The sequence below is a fragment of the Perca flavescens genome, chromosome 16 (assembly GCF_004354835.1).
Source record: "Perca flavescens isolate YP-PL-M2 chromosome 16, PFLA_1.0, whole genome shotgun sequence".
NCBI classification, from domain to species: domain Eukaryota; kingdom Metazoa; phylum Chordata; class Actinopteri; order Perciformes; family Percidae; genus Perca; species Perca flavescens.
In genome coordinates, this window is record NC_041346.1 from 31,175,623 (window position 1) to 31,195,602 (window position 19,980).

At 41.7% G+C, this 19,980-nt stretch overlaps 1 protein-coding gene across 1 annotated transcript in view; it reads right to left on the reverse strand.

Annotated features, from left to right (window-relative positions):
• Window positions 1-19,980, reverse strand: part of gfra2b (GDNF family receptor alpha 2b) — an 85,493-nt gene that overhangs the window by 62,430 nt on the left and 3,083 nt on the right. Inside the window, exons 2-3 of the mRNA XM_028600886.1 lie at window positions 15,620-15,682; window positions 10,874-11,173 (exon numbers count right to left, since the gene is read on the reverse strand). Of these exons, the coding sequence (XP_028456687.1) occupies window positions 10,874-11,173; window positions 15,620-15,682 (363 nt within the window). The remainder of the gene's footprint in view (window positions 1-10,873; window positions 11,174-15,619; window positions 15,683-19,980) is intronic.

Sequence of the window (19,980 nt, forward strand, 5' to 3'; positions counted from 1 at the left end):
AACGGTGAGAAATAGAAATAAATAGAAAGAAATAGGCTACGTAAAGTAATTCTGCACATTGTAATCTAAACAATACATACGATTGTTTGCTACTACAGGTTATGTTTATTAAATGAAGCCCAAAATATGTCGCCGACTAGAAAACGCTAGTATCAGCTAGCGCTAGCTAACATCAACGGTAGATAGCCACTAGCTGACGCCAGCTTGAAGGGTTTGTCGTGACTTTTGCCTGGAACGCTACCAAGTCGTGAGTCGTGACTTGAAGTCATAACTTACGGGCTAAAAATTGTGTCTGGAACGCAGCATAAAGTTTGAGTATTTGGTGGGGGGGATTTAGGCATCCTTCCCCAAGAAAAAATGTCCCCCATACATTTGGTTCGATTTGGGGTTTTGTGTTTCTTCATAGTCGTGTCGTGTCTCTTGTGGGTTGTTTTGAGTCTCTGTGGTCATCTGGCGTCTCTTTGTAGTTGGTTTTGCGTCTCTTTTTCACATCATTTTGGACAGTTATTATCTCCGTTTTTGTGTCTAAATGTGAGGACGCTATCTGAGTGTTTACCCGCTGCTTCCAGCGGTGTAGCCTACGTGATACGCAGGTATACGCAGTATACCCACTGAGAAAGCTCCAGGATTTCCATATACCCACTTAAAAATGCCAACACAACAACGTACTCTGCATTATTATGTTGTGTTTTTCTTCTTCACAGAGGCTAAATAAAAGGTATTTTCACTGAAAATTGGTGCATAAAAGTGTGTCAGAATGCAGGAAATGAAGTCGTTGATGATCAAAACCTCCCTGGGGGAGGACACCCAGAACCTACAATACATCAGACTCCACCACTGGCTGTTTCATGTCATCAGTCTGTCTTTAATGCATTCATTTTGAGAGAAGGTTGGTAATCAACTTGTTTTTCTCTTTCCGTCGGACTTTTGATAATTTCCGTCAGATATTTTCTTCAGAAGCAACTCTTCATTCTCTGGAGACTGGAGACTCAGGGAAGGAGCCATTTATCTCAAATGTCTCTTCATTTCCCCTCATCATTTCCTCTTTTCCTAACCACAGCCCAGTGGCCCCCCAGTGTCCCCTCAACAGTGCACAGTGAGTCAACAGGAAACCAAACCGACCAGTTTACCACCACAATACAACATCTTATTTACAGCCTCACGTCTTACCGAATGGAAATGACACTCGTGGAGAATTAAATTAAATGTGTTTATTGCTGAAATGCACAGCAACAGAAATGTCTTAATGTAAAGGCCCGGTCACACCAGACATGAAATTAATCCACCCATCTATCCATCTACCTACCTACCTCATAGGTAGGTAGTATCTACTCATCTATCTATCTATCTATCTATCTATCTATCTATCTATCTATCTATCTATCTATCTATCTATCTATCTATCTATCTATATATCTATCATCCATCCATCTACCTACCTATCTACCCATCCATCTATCTACCTACATACCTACCTACCTGTCTGTCTGTCTGTCTGTCTGTCTATCCATCCATCCATCAATCTACCCATCTATCTATCTATCTATCTATCTATCTATCTATCTATCTATCTATCTATCTATCATCCATCCATCCATCTACCGACCTATCTATCTACCATCCATCCATGCATCTATCCATCTATCTAGCGGTCTATTTATCTATCTATATCTATTATGTTGCACATCTTAGATCTTCTGTTACACTGGTTTCCTTTATCGTTTTTTTTGGTGTGAATCACTTTGTCACGCTGGCTGTAAGAAGCGCTATATGAATAAAGTGTATTATTATTAAAAGTAAAAGTGCCATAAAGTGAATCTGCTTTCTAACACTGGCCCAACGTTGTCCTTTTTTATAATCCCAAACTCTGTTCGTGCTGTCCAGGCTTGGGAAAACAAACACAAAATGACCCTTTAAAGAAGTACGAAGCGCGACCTCTGTGTTCTACACTGTCTCCGCCTTTGCTTTGAATGTTTGGCTTCTCCTTTGAGGAATAAGTGAGGCGCAAACACATAACCACTTAATGGGGTAATGATCGCCATCCTCGGGCGCCGTTTAATGGCCCGGCAAACAGCAAACATCACGCCATCCACCGGGCAAACATCACACATCAGAGGCAAAGTGATGGATCATAGCGGAGCAATCATCAAATCTCCTTATATCTCTCCTTATAGAACGTCAGCGGGCCAGAAGCAAAGAAGCAGACGGGGATTCTACGACCGTTTCACACTTTCTGACGCCGAACGCGGCGTTAAACTTTAAACCTCCGACACGTCAGCAAATAATCTTCAGATGGGCGGAAAAAAAGCACTAAAAAAAATCAAACAACCGCACAAAACAGCGCAAAACGCACCCAAAACAGCCAAAAAAAAAGCCTAAAACAGTGAAGAAGCGCCCAAAATAGCACCGAAAACATCCAACAAGCGCCCAAAACAGAAAAGAAATTGCCCAAATACAGCGGCCAAAACTATGAAAAAAGCTTCAAAGCCAGCGAAACAAAGCATCAAACTATCTAAAAGACCTTTCTCAGATGTAATGATTGTAGTCAGACTTCTTCAGCAAGTTAAGTGTTATTTATTTATCATCTGCTCTAGCTTTTCCAACTTTTGAGACACAGGTATGGTGATAATAACGGGCCAAAATATGTGCACCCAAGTCTTGCACAAATCTTGGGAGAACACTGATATGATGACTATATATATATATATATATATATATATATATATATATATATATATATATATATATATATATATATTAGGGCTGTGAGCATTAAATGTACATACAGTAAGACTTGGCTGGTTTGTGCCGCTTGTACATTCTGAAAAGATAAATAACATCCCATCAAGGAGTTGTGCAGAATATTGCTTCTCTGTTCTCTGTGTGGTTGGGGGGGTTATTGTTCATTCACAGGCTGCTGAATAATGTTTGAAATCTCGGCGATGAAGACTGCAAACAAGACAGAAAAGAGGAAGGAAGCAGATTTTAAAAGCAAACATAAAGCTGGATTTAAGATTCAAAAACAGCCGTTTTATCAGGCTGAAGAACAAAGTAGGGCGGAGAAAAGAGCCCGGCGTCTAATCGAGATGTCAAAGATCCACTCTGTTTACCTGAATGAAAGTCTGCAGCTGAGGAAGAACTGCAAAGGGGGTATCTGTTTGGTACACAGGAGACGATGGATCCTGAATTAAATCTCTTTTTAGCAGCAACGGGTGTCTCTCAGTTGGACGCAACTACAATAGCTGGACATCTTCAACAGCTGCATCCAGGATCAGGTTTTAGATTTTAGTAATCTATGTATTTCTGGTGAAGTCTGAAGGTCATTGCATATTGAGTTCGGCCTAAAAAAAATTCATAACAGGCTCAATTTTCTGAAGAAGGCATGAGCCGATCCAGAAATGACGCAGGCAGAGAGAAACGTATCATTTCATAACTCAGATGTTATGTCTAATGTCTGTCAATGGATCAGATGGTAATATACAGGAGGAGGAAGAGGAGGAGGAGAATGGAAGAGGGGAAGATGAGATGGAGACAGAAAGAGTAGAGCAACAGCATAGTGATGGAGACAGAGAGACAGGAATTTTGGGCCCCATGACAAAAAATGCATTACATGCATGCAAGTCTAGTATGTAGTTCACTATGTGATGCAAGATTAAAAGCAACCACAAAAAATGTGCTGAAGGCAGTCTTTTACAGTCTCAATGTATTTTTATTGTAAAATTTGTCAAAATGGAAAATTATCTTAACAAAATTATTATTATTAATTATTATTATTATTATTATAATTATTAATGAAAGATTTATCATCCTCTCAAAACAATGAAAACAGCAGATTTTTTAACTTAGCTGCACATATACTGTACAGTATACCAACAAGAAAATAAAGTGGACATGTCAAATGGAATTTCCACACCAGGGTTATTATAGTGCTACAAAACAGATCACGTGATCACAAAATCAAAAGGTTTTGAGGTTTGGAATATGGTCATAGCAAACAGTACCAGTGACATCAAATTAATCCTGGAAACCCAAACTTTTCTCTCAAATAACAGGCATGTCATTGAACCCAATGTTGCTCACCTTCTTCACTGGGACAGGGAGGGGCTCAGCTAGGGGGGAGACTGGGGTGCTGCTGACTCATCTGTTGTTAAGTCTGCTAATAGGGGCAGGGACAATAATTGAATATGAATATCTTGCTAAACGTTTCCTTGCACTGATTACATGGTGATTAAATGTAAGCTACTAACTAACACTAGTTTGTAGCTAGCTAGCTTATTCCACTATGGACATTAAGCCAACAGGTTAATACCACTCACAGACTATAGGCTACCTACCTTTCTTGGTGAAAAACTGGGTTACAGTTCGACACCCTTTCCTTTGTCTTTCCTCTCTCTCTTTTCTCTCTTTCCTTTTTTGAAAACCAGATTTTGATTTAACATTACTTGGTAACATTGTGGTCACTGTAGTTCTGGCGCATCTACTGACTACAACACACCGTTGTCATTGAGTGCGCTAAGGCAGGACCAAACTGTATTCATGCAGATACAGGGGGGTGGTCGGCTGTAATGTAACAAAATAGCTAAAAAGCCAAGAGGGGTGAATACTTTTGCAAGGCACTGTATGTCTTCTCCTGCCACAATACAAGGCTAAATAAATAGAGAATTGTATATATAATCATTTTAATTTTTCTATTCTTTTGTTTATTTGTATTTTATATATATATATATATATATATATATATATATATATATTAGTGTTTCAACATACCCTTTGAGGGACATGCACAGAATGTGTTTAGTATCTGCATTTATATCATAATTATCCTGTTTACTAGTATTATTATATCAGATGTGTTTGCTCCTTGTTGTTTATATGTATTTTTGTTCTTATGCTTTGGCAACACAGATGTATTTTTGTCATGCCAATAAAGCAACATGAAAATTGAAATTGAGAGAGAGACAGACAGCCACGCACAGATTATGAGAGAATTATCATTCTGTATCTCTCTGTGTATTCGCTCCACGTCTCTTTGTATTTCTTCTTGCGTCTCTTTGTCGTCGTTCTTCACCTTTTATTCGTTCTGCGTCTCTCTGCAGACATTTTGCATCTCTCGGTGGTCGGTCTGCGTCCAGTCAGGGTCTCTCTACTTTAATGAAGCCATTCATACGCCGAGGTTTCTCTGCAGCTGCCAGCTGTTTGTCACAAACATCTGTTTCCATGAGCCTTGTGTTAATCAACACACCAACTGTTCCCACCGTCACATGGAAGTACTTCCTCTGCGAGTGACGGCTCTCAAAGGAAAAAAGAAAGAAATGATCCAGTTTTCTGCTCTCTCTCTCTCCAACACCAAGCCGACTTCCTGTCCCTGAGCTCGTTAGTCATCTCCACCGTCTCCTTCAACACGTTGGTAACTCTCCGAGGATCTGCCGGGTAATCACACATCCAACAGGGGCTCCACGGTGTGAAAACTGAATCTGAATTAACTTTACTGTCATTCAGGGGCAGTTCTAGGATCAGACCTTTAGGGGGGGCTCAGCCCCTAATGACAATGTGACACGGATACAGTGCCTTGCAAAAGTGTTAAACCCCTCCCCCACCCCACCCTACCCTGCTAAATCAGTGATCTCACTGGATAACAATGAATATATGTATTTATTATTTTAGTGTTATTGAAAATACTCCAGGGAATTACAAGTGAATTCCTTTTATAACAAATGAACACGATGGTTGTCACCGCACAGTGTGGTCTTAAGTGAATGTTTCTACGGAGACACACATAAATCAGCCGGAGGAGTCGTCTATTTATGTCTAAAGTTTATACTTGATGTCATCTTGGCTAATTGCTTCAGGTTAATAAGTCTGACAAAGTCTTTAAAAACTCAATTAATAGCTACTGTTGAGCTTTTCTGATTGTCTTTATTTGCAGATTATTTCTGTGACTGTCATTTAATTCTCTAATGAGCCATAAAGTTTTACACTTTCCTTCTTTTTATGGAGTTTTTAAAGTCTTGACATGCAGTTATCTTTGACGGGTTATATAGTTCTTTCCCTGTTTTGCCCATGCATTGGTGTCTGAGTGACTGATGTGAACACAAACATCTTTGAAATTGCTTAAGTATTGTGCTTGAACGCTGTAACCGGAAGCCGTGAACCGGGCTGCAATGTAACCCTACAGGACAGATGTTCAGCATCAGTTAGAGTCCACTAAAAGTTCTGTTGTTGCCGCTGACAGACTCAGATTATTATTTTAAGTGTCTGACAACATTATGGGATGGATCCCTACAGAGATAGACCTTTTAGTTAAATAGTAAGATCCTTTTAGTTTAACATGAAACAGCCCCGAAATCACCATCACCAAACTCCACCAGACTCCATGTAAATAATCAGGACTTTTAGCGTGTATAGAGCCAGCATATCTCCACCAGACTCCATGTAAATAATCAGGACTTTTAGCGTGTATAGAGCCAGCATATTTCCACCAGACTCCATGTAAATAATCAGGACTTTTAGCGTGTATAGAGCCAGCATATCTCCACCAGACTCCATGTAAATAATCAGGACTTTTAGCGTGTATAGAGCCAGCATATCTCCACCAGACTGCATGTAAATAATCAGGACTTTTAGCGTGTATAGAGCCAGCATATCTCCACCAGACTCCATGTAAATAATCAGGACTTTTAGCGTGTATAGAGCCAGCGTATCTCCACCAGACTCCATGTAAATAATCAGGACTTTTAGCGTGTATAGAGCCAGCATATCTCCACCAGACTCCATGTAAATAATCAGGACTTTTAGCGTGTATAGAGCCAGCGTATTTCCACCAGACTCCATGTAAGTAATCAGGACTTTTAGCGTGTATAGAGCCAGCATATCTCCACATGTAAATGGGTGAATTAAAGGTTTATTTCAACCAAACCAGAGTGGTGATAGTTGGAACAGTGGAAAGATGAATAAAGACGGCTTTTGGTATTTGGTTTATTTTGTTTCCGTCGACTTTGAATGAAGCATGTTTTACGATGATAAAAGTCCTGATTATTTACATGGAGTCTGGTGGACGGCAACTGAATGTGAACAATTGCCCGTTAACGTTACATTGCAGATTGTTTCTTGCTTTCTTGCTACCGGACCAATTCCAAAGACTGTTGTTCCCATCGGTCACTTAGACACAAAAACATAGGAAAATAGGTTAAACATTTTTTAACTGAAGTGTACCCTTTAATACGCTGCACATTTCAGATCTTCTGTTACACTGGTTTCCCCTCTTGTTGATTTTCTCTCTTTATCGTTGTTTTGTGTAAGGCACTTTGTCACGCTGGCTGTAAAGGGCTCTATATACATAAAGTGTATTATTATTAAAAGTGTCATGAAGTTAATCTGCTTTCTAATTTTGGCTCAACTTTGTCCTTGTTGAATTTTTAATTTCTCTTCTAAACCCAAACCCTGTTTGCACTCTTTGTCTGGAACAGATCCCTAACCTTGGACACAGAGAGAAAACTTGTGAATTATTTCAGTCTCACCTGTTCTCCCTCTCGGGATTATATTATACATTTTAAGCTGAAAAGCCAACAAATCCTCTTCTGCCTTCTTAAATATTCATGCCTGAATGCGAGACAGAAGAGAAAAGAAGAGCAGGAGAAAAAAAAAACTCTTTTGTTCGTCGTCACGTGAAAGAAAAACATACAGCCGGAAATTAAGACTGCACGCGCACAATGTCTCTTGCACGTATATAAAATAATCTGTACTTTAATTAAGCACGCAGAAGATGAAGCTTCCTCTGAGAAATAAAGATCACTTCTAAGCTTCTTTGTAATCAAGCTGACAGAGATAGAGAGCACCTATCAGCGCGCTGATTTCCGCAATGTTCAAATCGTCGGATATGTTAAGATCACGGCCCGCTTAAAACCACTTACCTGTGCCCTTAAAATTCTGCCCACCGAAGTGTTTTGAAAAAAGGGTTAAAGTAAACTTTTTCAAGGTGAACTGACTTTTTCTGAGTGTTTATTAACCCACTGGGGCAGTGGTCTTCACTATTTGTTGTGGAGATCCACAAAGTCAATAGGAGAGCCACTTTTACCGGCAAGCAGGGATGCACCGAATCCAGGATTCGGCCAAATATTTGAGCTTTTTGACCGGTGCGGTTTCTGCTGAACTTTCGAATTTTTCCCACTCAACCGAAGCCGTAATGACGGCGCCGTTGATTACGGGAAGTTGTTTACGTAGGTGGAGCATTCAATGCAGTAGGCTGTGAGAAAGTGGACATGACATCAATGCTGATTTATCTGGTGGTGGCGAGGACCCTAAACAATACACAACGGCAAAGGAAGGACAGTCCCTGTTTACTTCATTCATGTGTTTACTGTGTTCATGGACTGAGGATGGGAGGAGGACCCAGCACAATCTCAGACAATCAGACAGACACACACAGACACAGACACACAAAGACACACGCACACACACACACACAGACAGACAGACAGACAGACAGACACACAGAGACACACACACACACACAAAGACACACAGAGACACACACATACACACACACACACACATACACAACCTCACATACACGCATACACACACACTCACAGACACGCATACATGCACAGACACACGCATACACACACACACACACACACACACACACACGCATACACACACACACACACACACACACACACACACACACACACACACACAAACACGTGCACACATACACACACACACACAGACACACACACACAAACACGCAGACACAGATATATAAACATTATTGTTTTTCTATCTTTGTGGGGACCCATCATTGACATAATGCATTCCCTAGCCCCTTACCCTAACCTTAACCATCACAACTAAATGCCTAACCTTAACCCTTACCCTAACCTTAACCATCACAACTAAATGCCTAACCTTAACCCTTACCCTAACCTTAACCATCACAACTAAATGCCTAACCTTAACCCTTACCCTAACCTTAACCATCACAACTAAATGCCTAACCTTAACCCTTGCCCTCACCTTAACCATAACCTAATTCTAACCCTAATCCTAAAACCAAGTCTTAACCCTCAAACAGCCCTATATCCTTGTGGGGACCAGCATTTTGGTCCCCACAAGGCTGTGCAGACCCCACAAGTATACTGTATTCTCCAGTTTTTGGACCCCACGAATATAGTAAAACAGGTGCACAAACACACACACACACACACACACACACACACACACACACACACACACACAAAACGTCCTTGAACACTAAAAGTCGTGCTGCTGATCTCGCTGAGAGTTTCAGACGTCTAACATCATGTGTTTGTGTTTTTTTCTTCACTTCATCTGGCTTAGCTGTTTGCTCCGTGTGCGGGCGCCAAGTGTGTGTGTGTGTGTGTGTGTGTGTGTGTGTGTGTGTGTGTGTGTGTGTGTGTGTGTGTGTGTGTGTGTGTGTGTGTAATGCAGGGCTTTTGCTCGCCACTACAGAGGCATCCTTAGTGAGATGTAGAACACAAAGAGAGAGGCTCTTAATGAGCTCTGCTCAGACCCACAGTAAAGTAGGCCGTGTGCAGGACCAGCAGCCTCAAAATGTCTTGTTTTGTCCCCAACTCAAAGATATTCAGTTTCCTGTCACAGAGGAGAGAAGACACTAGAACATAGTCACATTTAACAAGCTGACACATTCTTCCTAACGCCTGGAAATATACTGAGGAGGGAAACTGGCGCAGCGGAACGGTTACAGAAAGGTCTGTAAGCTACCGAACCGATTAGACTGACTGACGGGCGTCTCCGTTTGTATCCGTCCAGACTACAAAGAGAGCCCAGAGTTTTCAAAACCAAACGGGGGCAGCAGTGTTTCCATCTGTGAAAGGGTTAGGGGATCTTTTTTAGAGACTGACATTTTTCTACATTTTTTCTGACTTTTTTTCTCAAAATATTTAGTTTTTTCTCTCAAAATATAAAAAACAATTCTCCAAAAAACCAAGCTGGTGACGGCCAAAATGCAAACTTCAGGCTTTAACCCTCCTGTTGTCCTCGGGTCAAATTTGACCCATTTACAAAAAATGTTCTATATCTGAACTATGACAAAAGAACGTTGAAAAAAGCTACAAAAACGGAGGAAAAAAATCAACAATTTGTTGTACTTTTTTTAATCGCTGAAAAAAGTGACAAAAATTCCCATCAATAGCATCGCCAAAGGCGACAAAATCTTGTTAAAAAATTGGGTGAAAAAAGTGAAAAAAAACATCGACAAAATTGACAAAAATGGCAAAAAAGTGACAAAAAAATTTGAATAAAATCGACAAAAACGTAGAGAAAAGTGTCGAAAATGAACAACAAAATGTTGAAATATTCAGATTTTTTCTGAAAATATTCAGATTTCCGCTCAAAACCATCCGTCTACAGACTACAAAGCAACCCTAACGGGGGCAGCAGTGTTTCCAAATGTCTCCATTTTAAGGGTTTGGAAACGCCTAAAGGACTAAGTGGACGCTTGGCGTAAACGTAGCAAAAGATATTTGTTTTTAAAAAACATAGCAGTGTGAATGTAGCTCAAAAGGAGCTCAGAGGAGTGAAACCGGCACAGTTCTCCTTTTAAATAAAAAACCACAGCACAACTCAACTTCTCTCTCTTCTCTTCTGCACTTCTTCTCCGTCCCTGTTGGCCTTGCAGCAGCAACATAAGAACACAAACCCACGCAACAATCGATGCAGAGCCAGCTCTGACCTCCTGCATATGTGAAGTCCTCATAAAAACACCAAGAAGTTGTTCCGTCTCATCCGCTCAGCTCTGCGCTCAAAGCACACAACCCCACACAAAAAGCACTGCGGGGAAATCAACAGGCAGCAGGGGGCTTAATTAGCTCTGAACTCTGAGGCTTACCCTCCGTCAGGCCCATGTGGATGCTCCAGTAGTTCTGCAGACACTGCAGCTCTTTCTTCATGCCTCTCTTGCAGCGGCAGTCGTACAGCGGCGAGTCCTGCAGCACCTCCAGCGCCCCCTGGCACTCCTTGGAGGCCAGCATGGCGCTGCGCTCCTTGTCCCCGCCGGACAGGCACTGGCGCATGATGCGGTAGCGGGAGCTGCACTGGCTGTTCTGGTTGCAGAGCTCAGACGCTCGGACGCAGTCCAGAGGTTCCCTCCAGCCGGGGGAGCCCAGCTCAGAGTCGCACACGCACACTTCTGGAAGAAGGGCAAGAGAGGAGGAAACAGAAAGAGGGGATTCAAACGCTAATAAAGGGATTGAAATGTGTCTGTGGCATTGAGTGTGAAAAATAATGGACGTAGCATCTGCGACGTCACCCATTGGTTTGTTGACTGCCGTTTTAACCCCTGTGTTGTCTTCCCGTCGACCGTGCAACTTTGTGTTTTTCTGGGTTTAACATTTTCTTACGTTACGTTTCAATACGTTTTTGTCGATTTTATTAAATTTTTTTCGTCACTCTTTTCGATTTTTGTGTCACTTTTTTCACCCAATTTTTTTAACAAGATTTTGTCACCTTTGTCGATGTCAAAAAACAACAACAAATTGTTGATTTTTTTCCTGCGTTTTTGTAGCTTTTTCTAACATTTGTCACTTTTTTCAACGTTATTTTGTCATAGTTTGGATATAGAAAGTTTTTTGTAAATGGGTCAAATTTGACCCGAGGACAACAGGAGGGTTAAAGCCTGAAGTTTGCATTTTGGCCGTCACCAGCTTGGTTTTTTGGAGCCTGATGTGACCACATTTAGGCAAAAGGGCGGAAATGGGAAAGATGACGTGGCTAAGCCAGTGTTGTAGAGCTGCAAAAGTTAGATTTTCATTGTCGATTAATCTGTCCATTACTTTCCCTGGATGGAAGATGGATCTCTGAGGAGCTATGAGCGAGGATGGATCTCTGAGGAGCTATGAGCGAGGATGGATCTCTGAGGAGCTATGAGCGAGGATGGAGGATGGATCTCTGATGAGCTATGAGCGAGAATGGAGGATGGATCTCTGAGGAGCTATGAGCGAGGATGGATCTCTGAGGAGCTATGAGCGAGGATGGAGGATGGATCTCTGATGAGCTATGAGCGAGGATGGAGAAGGGATCTCTGAGGAGCTATGAGCGAGGATGGAGAAGGGATCTCTGAGGAGCTATGAGCGAGGATGGAGAAGGGATCTCTGAGGAGCTATGAGCGAGGATGGAGAAGGGAGGATGTAAGAGCAAGGACGTCGTATTGGAATTTGGGAAACACTGATCCAAATTTTTCACCATTTTATGACACCAAACAACTAATCAATTTAGCAGAAAAAAAAAAATCCACACATTAACTGACAATTAAAATAATCCGTAGTTGCAGCCCTTGTTGTCATGGTACGCTTCTAAAAACAATTGCAAAGCAATCAATCATTCATCAGCTAAGCTTCAAAGGGAAAGTCTGTGTTATTTGGCATATTTCCCATTAAGCTCTCCATTGGGACTCTTTGGGTCGAGCTAACTTTGCACTCGTCACCTCTTGTTGTAATCGTTGTTAAACAATGTTTACAGGTCCTACAGGTCAAGTTTCACACTGAGCTGATAAAAATACAGTACAAGTACAAGCAGCTCGTTCCACAGAAGAAGAAAACCCTCAGAGATCCACTTTAAGGAGCCGTCAGTTCACAGAAACACAGGAGGTCATTGTGGCTGTAACTATTACTGAAGGGGGGTGAACAGTGACCTGCATACAGATCTAAATCACCCCAGCTAAACTACAAATCCAGTCAGAATGATGCTTCAGTTAGCCTTAACATTTGCATTAGGGCCACAACTGCAACAGTGGTTATTTTCTGCATGAATTGCGTAAGTTGTCTGGTCTCTAAAATGTCAGAAAATGGTGAAAAATGTGGATCAGTGTTCCCCAAAGCCCAAGATGACGTCCTCAAATGTCTTGTTTGTCCACAACTCAAAGATATTCAGTTTACTGTTGCAGAGGAGAGAAGAAACTAGAACATATTCAAATTTAACAAGTTGTACAATTTTTGTTGTATATCTTACACTCCTATTGTAATAGTACTTTAACGTAATACTGTAGGTTCAACCTATGTTTATTAGGGGTGTCACAATTCTCCAATCCCTTTTTTTTTAAGACTAGACTTTAATGCAATATAATATCTGACCTTTGTTGTCTCTGACTACATAGTCAAATTTAAAACTTTTCTATTTTTTTTTTAACCTTTATATATCCAGGTAAGTCGATTGAGAACAGATTCTCATTTGCAGCGACGATCTGTCACATTCACACAGTTCCACATTCCTACCTGGAAGCTGCCCAGTACAACCACAGTCTGATCTGATCACATTCATACCTGGAAGCTGCCCAGTACAACTACAGTCTGATCTGATCACATTCATACCTGGAAGCTGCCCAGTACAACCACAGTCTGATCTGATCACATTCATACCTGGAAGCTGCCCAGTACAACCACAGTCTGATCTGATCACATTCATACCTGGAAGCTGCCCAGTACAACCACAGTCTGACCTGCTGGTCCACTGAGCAGCTCCACTGGAGCGGTTGGGGTTAAGGGCCTATCTGGAGGGACAACAACCCAGATTTTTTCCTGTCGGTCTGGGGATTGAACCGGCCCGGTCCCAAGCTCTCTTCTCTAACCACTAGGCCACCACTGCCCACATTAACACCATAATGTAACAATAACTTATATCTTCAGTCAATTGGAAACTTAAGCAAAATAACCTGCCATCTAGTTCCTCTTCTGTAACTGCAGTCTTCTTCACAGAAGATGAACTTCAAGTTCACAACAAAAACAAAACCTGCCGAGTTGCCCTGCCATGTTAGTCGTGCTGGCTAGAGATAACCCCACAATGAAAAAACTGACTTGTAAATGGAACTCATTTAACTCGGCTGTGACGTCATTCCCAGCACCGGCCTTCGAGTTCCGATGAAAATAGAGACAGAGCGCATTGCGTCATACTCTGAAAGCTGCGCCCACCGGCACCATAGGGGAAAACAACTCTCCGCTCACCAGTGACTTGTATTGCATTTAGGTTTCCTCATCTTTATTTCGTCTGCCAGCAAACTACAGAAACATGTATAAGAGTTGCTATGTAAAGAACCAGAACTTAATTTCTTAATAAGCTGCCGACCAGAAAAACATAGCTTTTTTTAAAACAAAAGTGGAAACAGACGTGAGGAATCAGCAGAGAGAATGGGGAGTAATCGCAGTATTATATCGCAATCGCAGTATTGTAAATCTCAATATGACTTTTTCTCCAAATCGTGCAGCCCTAGTTAACACTACACTAGGCAGCACGTAACGTTAGCATACTGTTAGCTAGTAGCTAGCTTAAACATGGTTAAAATGCTGCTAAACAGGCTAACAGGCTGTATTTCACTGGAAAGGATTCCAACAGCGGGACGTGCAACAGTCTGCAGCTAAAGACACAGAGCTTTGAGACACCATGGACACTGCCGGAAAAACAACATCAACGGGACACAATGCTGCGTTCAATGTTAGGGATGTAACAATACACTCAACTCACTTTTTACTGTTGAGAGAAAGACCAACGCCTTGAACAGAAAAGCAGCATCTGAATGTGGGTTAATTGTGACTCGGCACGCCGCCGTCGGCAGTCCAAATGAGTAAAGAAAAGTTCACGATAATAAAAAAGAAACAGAAAAAAAACATTGAAATAAGTGACAAACACAAATCAACAATAAAAAATGTTTTTGACAAAAACAACGAAAATTTACAAAAATGTTAAAAACGACAAAAAAGGTATAGGATTTTTTTTTTTTTAAATGTCACAAAAAACGTTATATAGATAAAGGTGACAATAATTTGGTGAAAAAGCTTTAAAAAATTTGAAAAAAAGCTTTAAAAAATTGGGGGGGAAGCAACCTAAACGTGGCAAAAGAATCGTAGAATAATAATAATTGACAAAAAACGTCAAAATAAACCCGTCAATGTTGAAAATATCGATTTAGAAAAAAATCGACAAAACACGCGTAAAAACGTATTTAAAAAGCAACTAAAAAACACAGAGAAAAATGACCAAAATAATTTTGGGACAAAAAAATCTACACAACAACATTGAAAAAAAAAAAAAGAGAAAAAGGCACCAAATATTTTGGACCACACTGGATCTGCGTCAGCAACAACCTGAATGAGGTTTTAATGTGACTCGTGCCCCTTTTTCCTAGAGTGATATAAAAGGAGGGGGGTGTTACCAGGGGTTTACTCACCCAACACAAACACCAAAGTGATGATCAGGATCATTTCACGTCCGGTAGTAATCCCACAAATCATAAAGAAGGAGAAAAACAAAAACAGGCTCGGTCTCCCACGCTGCCCGGTCCGGTTCACCCCGTTTCTCTCTTTATCTCCCGGTGTCTCTCACTCTCTCTCTCGTTCCCTTTCTACGCAGGGAACCCGTAAAGCTGTCGCTGACATGGTGGAGTGAGCAAAGACTCCTGGAGACGGTGCTACCGGAGCAAATACCCCTGGAGACGGTACCGACTGGGCGGCCTGGACCCCTGGAGACGGTACTGCCTGAGATAAAAAATCTGGAGACGGTACTGCCGGGGAAACCCCCTGGGGACGGTATTGCCTGAGAAAAGAACCCTGGAGACGGTACTGCCGGGAAAAAGACCGGTGCCACCGACCGGGCAGCCTGGACTCCCCTCTGGAGACGGTGCTACCGACCGGGAAGCTCTGCAGACTCACACCTGCACACACGGAGAAGTATTCACGGAGTCCGCGGAGAGGAAAACATATTCCGCTGAAGTAGCGTGTTTTCGGAGTATCCACGGTTTTTATCCGGAGAAACAAACCCTTCCCTCGGTGTAGTTCGGCTCCTCTGTGCACGTTACAAACGTTAAAACATCCAGGCGCTCCCGCCCGTTAACGTTACTCCAACTTTCCCCGGAGGTTGTCACTCAGAAACGGAGAAGGACGTGAGATCAGACCCCCGCTTTCCTCTTCTCCCTGGCTGCACATTAAATATGAATACTATTGATAATATTGACAACAGTATGACTGCGTGTGCAAGTTAAATCGATGGACTGCACTCCGGAGCAGCCTGCTGCGTAAATGGCGCGCGTGTTCTCCCGGTAAACGCCGCTCTTTAATCCACTCGCGTCCGCTCTGCTCCCGTCTCCTTCTGCAAACTCAGTGCAGCGAGCAGAGGAAAACCTAGAACCCCCCACACACACACACACACACACACACACACACACACAACACACACACACACACACACACACACCCTCTCCTACCTTACACACACACACACACACCTCTATCTCTCTTTAACCTTTGTTTTTTAATCTAAATTTGATCTTTTCTGCATTTGTTTTAACCTTATATTGTTCCATTAAAGCAACATGTTTTATATTTCAGGTCTTATTTATATCTCTACATTTAAATGTCTGTATCTTTTAGGCATTGTGGATTTTCCAGAAGCCTCTGGTATCTGAGGCTCCAGAAGACAAAAGGAATAATTTAAGACAAAATAAATCACTTTAAAATATTGATACACATATAGGTCCAAAAAGGGTTTCAGTTTGGGAATTGAACCTGCTGAAATTGTTCTATAGTCAGAAAAGGAAAAGTTGTTTTTGTAACCTTACAGAACAAATGGAGCTACATCACGCAACGTTACGCTACGCTACACAATGCTACGCTACACATTGCAGCGCTACGCAATGATACACTACACATTGCTACGCTACACTATACAACGTTACGCTATGCAACGTTTATGTATGCAATGCTACAGATGCAATGATATGCACACAATGCTACGAAACGCAATGCTACAAAACGCAACGCAACGAAACGCAGTGAAACACAACGCTACAAAACGCAACGCAACGCAAAAAAAAAACGAAACACAACGAAATGCAACGCAACAAAACGCAACGCAACAAAACGCAACGCAACAAAACACAACACAACGCAACGTTACGCTACGCTATGCAACGTTACGCTACGCTATTCAACGCAACGTTACGCAACACTACGCAACGTCACGCAACGTCACGCAACGCAACGCAACGCAACGCAACGCAACGCAACGCAACGCAACGCTACGCAACGCAACGCTACGCAACGCAACGCAACGCTACGCTACGCAACGCAACGCAACGCAACGCAACGTTACACTACGCGACGCTACGCTAAGCAACGTTATGCTACGTATGCAACGCTACACTACACAATGCTATGCTATGCTGTAAAGTCAAAAAAAAAACTCTGTTTCCTTTTCTTTTCAACGTCTGTCTGTCTGTCTCGTGTCTTTCGTATTATTAGAGTAAATTTTAGAAACTGCTGTGCTGGTTTTAATGAAACTCAGGTGATGTTCATCTAAGCATGAAGAGTATTTAATGTATAATCATAGTCTTTAGCCTGCGGGGGGGGGATTATAGCAATTAACTGACTTAACACAAACATTCTCTTCCTGTCATAAAATCTGAATCTCATCAAGGGGAAGTGATCTGACACACAACTAAATAACCTCCGCCTCCAGTAGACTCTACTGCTCAGCTCTTCTCCTGTGAGGGGAAGAAGTGAGTGATGAGGCCCAGAGGGACGGAGATATAGAGAGAGAAGAAACAGTTGAAACCAGAGCCGGCCCTGACCCATTTGATGTTTGATGTCAGCTGTTTTTACTTTTTTCGACTTTTTTCTCCGCTTTTCTGACTTTTTTTGGTCTGAGACTGACACACAGACAGACAATTTTCACCACGTTAATGGCAGTTTTTTCCCTCCATATTTTTGACGCAGTATTTGTTGTTGTTTTGCGGGTTTCTCCAACTTTCTTTTTCTAAATATTTGTTTTTTTTTTCCTGCCCGACCAATCGCGAGTCAGTCCCATTTGTGTAATGAGGTTTCAGCCCGTTTTTATGGCATCAAATAACTAAAAGAGAGGGGAAGTCCCTCCCCTCCCGGTGGACCGCCATTGGACCTTAATTCGGAAAAAATATGAATGGTAGTGAACGGGGAAATTATTATTTAACAACCTTACGGCAAACTGAGACTTTCTTCACTTTAACAATTATCTTTTAAACTGACAAACATATTTGTAATCGCTGAATTAAAACAGGATCAAAACATCTCTCCCCGTTCACTACCGGACACATTTTTTCTGAATTAAGGCCCCATGGTGGACCAGCGGAAGGGGAGGGACTTTGCCTCTCTATAAAAAAAAACAGAGGCAGGGATGGAGGAGACAGAGGGAGGGATTGAGGGAGAGGAGACACAAGGAAGGATGGAGGGCCTTATGACTTATACTGCAGCCAGCCACCAGGGGGCGATCCAGATGTTTAGGCTTCACTTATACAGGCTTAGAATTAACTCCTCCATATCAGCTACAGAGAAAACACACACAGTTAATGAAAGGGTTTCTATAATATCGTACGAAAACTTATGCAAAACAATATATATTGTATAACTGACTCCTGGAACAAATTACCACAAATTTCTTAAAATCTACTCAATTGTGCCTCTTCTACAATTTAGAAATCTGGTTCTAAACCTGCAACCTGCTACTTGTAACTGCTTCTGAATGTTTTATTGTCTTTCTATAGTTCTTATGATCGTACTTTCTGTGTTTGTTGTTCTGTATTTGTGTTCGTAGTCTGACTCGATGACATTCAAAATAAGGGGTCGCCGTCAACGATCTCTCGAGGATAGATAAAGGTTGAATGAATGAATGAATATGACGTCTTTACAGTTAAGTTTAGCCGAGAAAAGGGGACTGTGAGCCGGGTACAGAGAACCGCGAGGTGATGGTCCGTTCGGACATGAACACCTGTTTCCTGGGTGAAAGTCTTGTGTTTTCTCTTTAACTTCTTCGGGACATGAACATCTGTTTCCTGGGTGAAAGTCTTGTATTTTCTCCTTAACTTCTTCAGGACATGAACACCTGTTTCCTGGGTGAAAGTCTTGTGTTTTCTCCTTAACTTCTTCAGGAATTGAACACCTGTTTTCTGGGTGAAAGTCTTGTGTTTTCTCCTTATCTTCTTCTAGGATATGAAAACCGGTTTTCTGGGTGAAAGTCTTGTGTTTTCTCCTTAACTTCTTCAGGACATGAACACCTGTTTCCTGGGTGAAAGTCTTGTGTTTTCTCCTTAACTTCTTCAGGACATGAACACCTGTTTCCTGGGTGAAAGTCTTGTGTTTTCTCCTTATCTTCTTCTAGGATATGAACACCGGTTTTGTGGGTGAAAGTCTTGTGTTTTCTCCTTAACTTCTTCAAGACATGAACACCTGTTTCCTGGGTGAAAGTCTTGTGTTTTCTCCTTAACTTCTTCAGGACATGAACACCTGTTTCCTGGGTAAAAGTCTTGTGTTTTCTCCTTAACTTCTTCAAGACATGAACACCTGTTTCCTGGGTGAAAGTCTTGTGTTTTCTCCTTAGCTTCTTCCAGGACATGAACACCTGTTTCCTGGGTGAAAGTCTTGTGTTTTCTCCTTAACTTCTTCAGGACATGAACACCGGTTTCCTGGGTGAAAGTCTTGTGTTTTCTCCTTATCTTCTTCTAGGATATGAACACCGGTTTTCTGGGTGAAAGTCTTGTGTTTTCTCCTTAACTTCTTCTAGGACATGAACACCTGTTTCCTGGGTGAAAGTCTTGTGTTTTCTCCTTAACTTCTTCAGGACATGAACACCTGTTTCCTGGGTGAAAGTCTTGTGTTTTCTCCTTAACTTCTTCAGGACATGAACACCTGTTTCCTGGGTGAAAGTCTTGTGTTTTCTCCTTAACTTCTTCAGGACATGAACACCTGTTTCCTGGGTGAAAGTCTTGTGTTTTCTCCTTAACTTCTTCAAGACATGAACTCCTGTTTCCTGGGTGAAAGTCTTGTGTTTTCTCCTTAACTTCTTCAGGACATGAACACCTGTTTCCTTGGTGAAAGTCTTATGTTTTTTCCTTAACTTCTGTGCTGGTATATTAGTGGAATATTCAATATTCGTTTGCTGAATATTCAGACCGGCAGTCTGCAACACGTGTTTTTGGCTCAA